This window comes from Kryptolebias marmoratus, linkage group LG2 (assembly GCF_001649575.2).
Source record: "Kryptolebias marmoratus isolate JLee-2015 linkage group LG2, ASM164957v2, whole genome shotgun sequence".
Taxonomy (NCBI): Eukaryota; Metazoa; Chordata; class Actinopteri; order Cyprinodontiformes; family Rivulidae; genus Kryptolebias; species Kryptolebias marmoratus.
In genome coordinates this window covers 27258868-27268067 of record NC_051431.1, presented here as the reverse complement: position 1 = coordinate 27268067, position 9200 = coordinate 27258868, and the positions used below count along the sequence as shown (strand labels likewise).

Genomic DNA, 9200 nt, shown 5'->3' with positions numbered 1-9200 from the left:
TTTTGTTTTAAAAACGAAAAAACAAAAAAAAACACATGCTTGTTTTGTTTTTGCAATTTTATTTTGAAACGAAAAAACCAAAGAACGAACCATATACGGATTCAGATGGTGATTCCCTAACTCCAAAATGCCTTCAAGTGCAGCCATGAACTCATTAAACGTAACTTTTTCTGGTAGTGTGTAGACCATACGCTGTCCCTCAGGACCTGTCTATCTCCAGTAATCATTGTGAAAAAGTCGTCAGGGTTTTCACTAAACTTTAATGGGTTAACTGACTTAGAGACACTAAACTCAACTCAACCTGCGTTCTGTAATATTCTCCAGGAATCAATGTGGAAGTTCATTTATTTTGTCAAGTTAAAATTAGTTGGGTATTGGGAGATGTTTCTTTTGTTCATTTATTGTTATTTGCAGCCATAATGTCATTTAACACTTAAGCACACACTGATCAGGTTTTGTCCTCAGTAAAGTGTCTTGCATAGTTTTGAACAGTAGAGTGCAGTGTATGCACACCCAGAGAAAACCCAGTGTATATATAGTGTCAACTTGTGGTCACATGGAAATGGGTTTTTAGTGCCCTGACATTGGGAATTCATATTAAATTATTACATTGAAACACCACAATATTTGTAGTCATATGATCAAGCATAATGCACACAGTATTGAAGCTATTTTTTTATTGTCAAATGCCACAACATAATTTAGTAATCACTGTGGCATAATCTCATAGAAATAAAAAAGCATTAGACAACTCTGTGTCTCTGTGTCTGCATCAAAAATCGGAGCTGATTTCTACTTAATAACTGGGTTGAAGAATGAAAATAATAACTTATTCATTTGAGGCTAAAAAATGAAAACAGCAGCTGTCATTTATTTCACAACTTCCGCTTGTGTCAGCAAATTGCTCTCTGAAGAGTAGAACAAAGTTGACCTGTGTTAGCTTCATCAGCCTGAACAAACTCAGCTACAGTCACCAGCTCAGTGGACCTCACTGATCAATCAACATTAGGTACATGGGCTGCCTTCAGCCTCGTACAAAGTTCACTTTTCTGTGCTGTCATCAGACAAAAAAAAGAACATAGTCACACCCCTACAGGAAGTAGGTGTGTTTGTTAATATAAAACAGAAACCCCTCAGACTGCTGCCTCTGTGACGTTTTGCTGCAGTTTGAACTCAAAGTCAGGAACAATGTTTACTATTCTCCTGTTTGCTGGTGTTGTGATAGTTGCTTACATTTTTCGTTGTTTTGTGGTAATAGGGAAGAAATGCACAAGCAAAGTAAAGTTGCATGGGAAAACTGTGATTGTAACTGGTAAGTAATGGTTTTGCTTTGCTGTAATAATGTTTTGCTCTTAGTTTAAAACCTATTATTTTTTTCATGTAGGCAGCAACACTGGCATAGGGAAGACCACAGCTATAGATCTGGCTAAAAGAGGAGCCAGAGTTATTCTGGCATGTCGCAGTAAGCAGAGAGGAGAGGCTGCTCTCCAGGAAATCAAAAGGGTGAGTATCTCCAGGTGATCTGTTTCTGTCTCACCCAGACAAATAAGACAATGAGAAAGAGGAAACAAAGATATGAAGATGAACACATTGAAGAATATCCTTGACTAGTTCTGCCACTTATTACTGGGATGTTTCCCCTGTTGGTCGTGATTAGATATAGTGTACTTTCAATTGTGAATAAATAATTTAAAGACTTTCCCACAGGAGAGGACTATAAAAGGAAAATGACATCTGGGTTTTAGTTGTAACTTTAGGTACAATCAGGAGGACCAGAGGGATCTGGAGGGCTCATGGGATAAAAGCAAAACTGATATGTAAGTGAGGCCAAGGCCATAAACAAAACAAAAACAACCTTTAAAATAAAAAGGCATGTACTAAAGTCTCCACATTAGACCGAGTGAGAAACGGTTGAACTTTAGCAGTGTTTTTCAAATGATAAAATGCTGTCTTTGTGACATTCTTAATAAGGTGTGCACAACTTAAAATTAGACTGAAAAATGACACCAACGTTTTTGACTTGACCTGAAATAATCACTGTGAGACATTAGCAGAAACCAATGTCTCATAGTTTTTCTTCAAGTTTCTGTCAGGGTTTGGGTTCATATTGTGTTTTCTGTATTTTGATTGTTTCGTTCCTTGTCTTATTTGGTTCCTGTGTTTATCCTGGTCTTAGTTCAGTTCTTGTTCCTCATGTCTGTGTTTCATGCTACAATCACTGCTCCTCAGTCAGTCTCTGGTTTTCCTGCCACGCCCATCTCTACCTTCCTACAATTGTAATCACTCACCTGCGCCCACTTCCCATCATTATCCTGTCTTTAAAACCCAGTCACTTTCTCCACTTACTTGCTGGTTCATTGTTGTATTCTTGCCTCCCCGATCTGCTGTCTTGCTGGTTGTTGTCCCTTCTCAACACTAGTGATGGGCAAATGAAGCCTCATGAAGCAATGAAGCTTTCCAACACTTTGCTTTGCAAAAAGGTTCATTACTCGATGCTTCATTCATCACTCACTAGTGACATCTGCTGGTGAAACTGTAACAGCTTTGTCACTCAGTTGGATCATACTTGTAAAAATTTGTAAATGCAATATTGTCACAAAGTTTTCATCAAACTCATGTTTAGTAACAGGAGAATCAGTGAAATCATATTTAATTGTCATGTTTTAATTATTAAAATGATTTGTAGCCAATCTAATCCTTGACCATCAGTGGTTGTGCTGGGTTTTATTTTATGTCATGGACTTATTTGACAATGAAGATATGTTGTACTTTAGTGTATTGGGAATTGAGTGATTGTTGGGGCAGACTCTGAATACTTTGAGCTTGAAACTTGCTTCCTGAAAAACAGAATTTGTTTAAAAGCATCTCTTCCTGGGAGTTCTAGTTCTGGTTTTTAATATTACAAATATGTATATCCCAGATATGAGAAGTTTTTCTCTTTTTCAACCACTGCTGATGAAAACTGCTCTGCTGACGCGCTACCAAACCACCTACTACAACCCACGAAGCAACAGGGATCATAGCGCTTTTATTTTGAAAAACGACATGCAAAATGAAGCAATGACGTGGCATGTAATGCGAGGCCTCGTTTGTTGTTGATCACGTGATTTTGCTCAATACGACACAAGCTCCGAAGCGGGGCCCCTTTTTACTCGGTACACGCCTTGAAGCCTGGCTACAGACGTCCCATCACTTCTCAACACCCCTTGTGTCCTGGTCGTCTTGTTCCTGCGTAGTTCCTGGTTTAGTTTAGGTTTTGTTTGCTGCCCCATCAGCTCTTTGTTTCTGATTATCTTTTATTTTAATAAATTAGTTTATTTTTCATCATGAGTCTTTGCCCTGGGTTCGCCTCCATTTCCCCACACCATGACAGTTTCTCTCTGAGGATCAGTGCAAATTCATAAAACTTCTGTTTTGTCCTGATTGAGTTGAGAGAGTTTTCTGCCATCCATGACTTAATATTTATGATGCAGTTAAACTGGCATTGATCGGCTGTGGGCATCAGGACACACAGCAACATAAAGCTGTGTGTCATCAGCTTAGCTGTGAAATTTAATACTGGTCCTGATGTTTCCTAGTTGTAGCATGTAAAGATTAAAAGGTGAGGAGCCTAAAGTTGATCCATGTGGAACTATATTTAAGTGTATAATGTGTAGATGATGAATTGTACTTACAAAGATTTTTCTATCTGTCAGATGTGACATTAACCATTTGAGGACAGTTCCAGAGATGCCTAATGATCTGAGTCTGTCTACAAGAACACAGGTCGACTGTGTGGAATCCGGAAAACAAAACGCAACATATCAGCACAAACCTTATCCAGAGTTTCCCCCAGAAAAGAGGCTAAGCCTGGTGGTAGGTGGCTGTTCGCTGGTTGATCGCCGGCCGACCGTGATTTAGTAAAAGGAAAAAAAGATTAAAGTTGACAGGAAAATTGAAAATATGGCTATTTATTATGTGATATTGTAAGATATTTGTGTCAACTATTTACACAATTACAGATTTACAAAAAGGCACTTTTGAAATACTTTTTTAAACAAAAATACAATTAAAATAAATACATATTGTTTGCACCTAATTAGAATCCTAATTTAAGTCACATTTACAAATACATTAAATTAACATGAATGAAAAAGTGCAAACAAGGCACCAACACAAGTCTCAGTCAAGGTCAATGAATAACAACAGAGAATTTAATAGCATCATTTTACTGTTAAACAATGATAAATTACCATGTATCATAATAATATTTTCACTAAGTACAATACATGCTTACCATATTCAGTCTTGTAAAGCCACCCGTTGAACGCTCAACTAACCCTTTTTGGTTAAACCCGCTCGATCGATGTTTACTGCTGTGGCTCTAGCAACCTGCTAACTCCAGCGGTAGCTGAAGGAGGCTCGGCCTCAGGACCTCAGGGCTCATTAGAGTCCCGCAGGGCTTCGTGAACAGCACATGGACCTGAGCGCGCGGTGGAGGCGTTTATACTTGGCGCTTAGGTCGGTGCAGTATTCCCCGAAAAGACAGGGGCAGTACGCTATGTAATCAGTGAAAATATGGTAAAAAGAAAAAGGAAGCAGAAGGTTGTCACATCAAATATGTCTGCATGTATTCAGGAGAAAGAACTGTTGTGTTTCTGGCTGTGATACTGAGAGGATGTTTAAACTTAAAGCATTTAGTTTGACTTTCATTGATTTATTTGCTTTAGTTGTGATTCGCCCATCATAGGACTAATATTTCTTCCCTCTGTGGTCTGTAAACACTTCTTTTTATCGGCTGCAGCAGTAATCTCCTTCCATGGTTTTTGAGCCGTTTGATTATCTTTGTGATCTCTCATAGAGGGATTATATAAATGCTGATACAGGCGAACCAGCTCTGCTCGAGCAGCGAATTCGTTCATTTTAAACGGAGCACGGTGCGCCGAAGTTACAAAAGTTGGGAGGTGCACGATCACGTGACGCAACACTGCACAGGGCTTTCGCACAGGGGCGGGGACAAAACGATTGCATCACTGTTGGCGCACGCACCCTCACGCGGTGATCAACCACTTTTGGGGGTGCGGGTGGAAAAAACGTGTATAAAAGATGACATATTTTACAATAAACAAGTGGAGCTTAGCCTGGCGGCTAGGGCAGTAAAGCCTGGTGGCCCGCCAGGCTTATAATACACTAGGAGAAACCCTGCTTATCTCAACTGTCAGCACAGTGGTGGAGGGCTTCTTTCAGCCATTGAGTCGACCATGAAGTCCTCTGTAGACCGAAGGATTCTGGAGTCAAATGTGAAGCCATCTGTCCAAGAGCTGAAGCTTGGAGCAAACTGGGTCATGATGGAACAGGACAATGATCCCAAACACAGCAGCTAATCTACAACAGAATGGCTAAAAAAAAAAATACAAAGTGTTGCATAAGTCCAGATGAAGTCCAGAACCTCAATTTGACAAAAATGCTGTGGTGGGACCTTCAAAGAGCTGAGCAGAAACTAATGTCTGCTAACCTTAATGAACTGAAGCAACGTTGGAAATTAGAGTGGGCCAAAATTCATTCACAACTATGTGACAGACTGACAGTCTACAGAAAACCACTATTGAGAGTTATTGCAGCTGAAGGCAGTTCTACAGGCTGCTGGACGCCGTTTTTCTCTCACAAGTTTCAGTTTTGGCTCATTTTGTTTATTAAATAAAAACACGGTGAAATCTGTTATCTGTTTTTGTTTACTTGAGGTTAGAGTTGAATAATTTTAGAACCTCATAAATGCAAGATACGTTTTTATCATGTCCTGATATATGAACCATATGATTGGAAGAGAGGGAACTTTCTGTAAATATTTATGAAGCATTTTGAGGGAATCTTATGTTTTTTAGGCGTACACAGTGAATATATTTTTGCTCTGTTCTGGTGCTGTTGTTGCTCCTTGTAACCAGAGGGCGCTGCTGTGACAGGATAAGGCAGAAGAGTCTGTGTTAGAAGGACAGAGAGAGAGCCTTGTTCTGTAACGGAGTATCTGCAGTTGGTGGACTAAAGTTTCTTAGTTTAAACCGTCCTCTCCTATTTTATTTCAGTAGCCACAACAGATCTTTTGTTGAAAAGCACTATAACAATAATATTGAAGCTGACAGTTACTCAGTTATGTATAGATCTTAGTGTGAGTACTTGTTTCTTGCTGTATGATAATCTTCCATATCCAGGCTCCTTGGTAACAAATAAATATCTTTGGTTTTTGACCAGTCAGTGCTCACTGTGTGTTGCAGGAGAGTGGCAGTAACCAGGTGGTGTTCATGCAGCTGGATCTAGGGAGCCTTAAATCTGTTCGTAGTTTTGCAGAGACCTTCCTGAAGTCTGAACCCAGACTGGACATCCTGATCAACAATGCAGGTTAGACTGTTCATTCGTCTTCATTTCAGTCACACCGTCATGCGTCTATCCCTTCTTGGTTAGTTTTAAAAACAATTTTCCAGGGTAATTTTAGGGAGTGAGTTTATATTCAAGACATTCATCAAAGTCTGAGTTAATTTTTTTTGAGTAAACACTTTGGTAATTTAGGAAGTGTGTTGCTAAAATGTTAAAATAATTTGTGTCTAAAGATTATAGCCTACACTTTGGTTTGAATAGACCTTTGGATGTAATGTTGTCTTGGTTAACTTAGGAACTGCAGTTCCAGTAATGAATATCAAAAATATTCACCCCTTGATATTCTTTAATTTTTGCTGTTTTGCAACCTGTAATTTAAAATGATTTTTAAAATTTAATGATAAGTGTAGATTTGGGGATGACAGTTTTTGTAACCCACTCTACATAAACATATGATTATATCCCCTGTAAAGCCCTTTAGATGGTTATTCATGCTTTTATTACTTCGAGGCTGGACTACTGCAACTCCCTTCACACTGGGGATTGGGTAGTCTCTTCTACGCCATCTTCAGCTAATTCAAAATGAACATATCACCCCAATGTTGTATTTCCTCCACTGGCTGCCCATTTCTTATAGAATTTATTTTAAGATCTTGCTTTTAGTTTTTAAATGACTAAATAGTTTGGCACCTTTTTATCTTTCCGGGCTTTTATATCCACACGTTCTCAGTAGATCTTTAAGATCTCAAGCACAGAACCTTTTAGTTGTTCCCAAAACCCGGTTTGTTACCAGGGGACACAGGGCCTTTTCAGCTGCAGGTCCTAGGCTCTGGAACAGTCTCCCTGTTTCTGTAAGGTCTGCTGGACATTTGAAGGAATTTAAATTTGTTTTAAAGACTCACCTTTTCAAATTGGCTTTTAACTCCAGAGAGCATTAGGCCAACCCTTGTTTTTTTATTTTTTTATTTTATTCTTTGGCGTTGTACTGTTTATTGTCAGCTTTGTATTTTTTGATTGACCTGTACAGCAGGTTGCCTTTGGTTTCAAGCGCTTTATAAATAATAAATGAATGAATGAATATCAGTCAGCTCAGCATAGAAGAGTGAAATTTTTAATTTAAGGATTTATTTTTTTAAATACTTGCAAAATCTGGGCAGTCAATAACAATATTCCTGGATAATTTAATTATTAAAATCATGTCCATCATGGGTTTTTGATATTTGAAAATATTGTCATTTCCTACAATGGTCAGATTGTTTTAAGAGACATTTATTTTGATGTTCACAAAATGAAAAAAAAAAAAGGCTAAGGTTGTTTCTCCATCTTTGTCCTAGGTGTCTTAATGCATGGAAGAACAGAAGATGGATTTGAGCTCATGTTTGGCGTCAACCATCTTGGTCACTTCCTGTTAACTAACCTGTTGCTGGAACGACTGAAGGAGTGTGGACCAAGCAGGATAGTGAATGTGTCATCTTTGGCACAGAACTTTGGAAAAATTGATTTTAACTGCCTGAACTCCCACAAAGCTCTGAGGTTAGGGACATCATTCACTCAGATGTTCCAAATTTACTCTGACAGTAAGCTGTGCAACGTTCTTTTCACCTATGAGCTGGCCAAGAGGTTGCAGGGAACCAATGTCACCTGCTACTCCCTCCACCCAGGTGAGTAATTAACAAGTAAAAAGAAATAGATTAAACTTTTTTACACACAGCCCTCCTACTGTCCTGCTACAGAAGCAGCTTTAGCTCTGTGGAAGTGTAGTTTTCTTTTAATTGGAAGAGTGAGGGTTCAGTTCCCTGCCCCACATTATGCCAAAGTACTTTGTGGAAGAAATTGGTCACCCCTTGCCCTTATCACTATGTGAGTGGGAATATTAAAAGCAATTGTACATATCCTCCTGAGACCCAGCAATGCATTTTTGTCCTCTGTGGAGTACATAGGTTTTTTGTTCATAACTCTGAAACTATACATGCCACTGTGTTAAATCCTGTTGGTCCTTAGAGAGGACATCCTGGGCTTTCCAATGATATGACATGTGTGGGGGTGGGGCTTTTCTGGAATTTTCTTTCTGATTCTTCACAATGGCTGCCATCCCTGTGAGCACATTTTATCGAAAGAAGAAAGGTAAGTATATTATTTTCTAATTATGAGCTTTGTGAGTTTAATATTCAGATTGCTTCTAGTAAATGAACATCTAAGGAATAGTTAGGTGGATTTTCAGAGCAGTTTAATTATTTGTTGGGATAAAACATAACCTGTTTATGTGTGTCCTCCATAGAGGACATCAGGATTTGCTTTTTATTTTTTTAACCTGTTTTAATAGAAATCAGCTCACTGACTGAGGCAGAGAAAATCCTAAACAGGATTATTGATGGAGACTCAGACATAGATTTGTCAGATGAGGAGGACCAAGAGGGACAGATTGACGGTGATTTTGAGGTCGGGAGTTCAGAGGATGAGGCATCAAGTGAGGAAGAGGAGAGTGAAGTTGAGGATGCACGGGCCCGTCGCCCACTTTGGACCAAAACTAACACGTAGGCTTCTGAGACAAGAGTAGATAAGCTTAGACAGATAAGAGTATTTTTTTGGATGAACTATCACTTTTAGAGGACATAATTATTTAATGTATTTGTCTGTCTCTTAAGATTCCTGCCTGTGCTGGAAGACTCCGGAGAGGTTGTCTGTACTGCCCCAAACCGTGTAGACTGGCCACCATCAAAATACTTTGAGCAGTACATTGACAACAAAGTTTTTGAGGACATGTCCTTTTGCACAAACCAGAGACAGATTCAGGTGTCAGGCTCAAGTCTGAATACAACACCTGAGGAGATTAAGACCTGGTTTGGAGTCTC

At 39.0% G+C, this 9200-nt stretch overlaps 1 protein-coding gene across 2 annotated transcripts in view; it reads left to right on the top strand.

Moving 5' to 3' along the window:
- The first annotated feature begins 1104 nt into the window (after positions 1–1104).
- LOC108229244 (dehydrogenase/reductase SDR family member 13-like) overlaps positions 1105–9200 on the top strand; it is a 26484-nt gene continuing 18388 nt past the window's right edge. Inside the window, exons 1-4 of one of the 2 annotated variants that reach the window (XM_037981518.1) lie at positions 1105–1312; positions 1385–1503; positions 6249–6372; positions 7683–8009. In XM_037981518.1, the coding sequence (XP_037837446.1) occupies positions 1189–1312; positions 1385–1503; positions 6249–6372; positions 7683–8009 (694 nt within the window). In that variant the 5' untranslated portion in view covers positions 1105–1188. The remainder of the gene's footprint in view (positions 1313–1384; positions 1504–6248; positions 6373–7682; positions 8010–9200) is intronic. The other variant, XM_037981515.1, reaches the window with a different exon arrangement.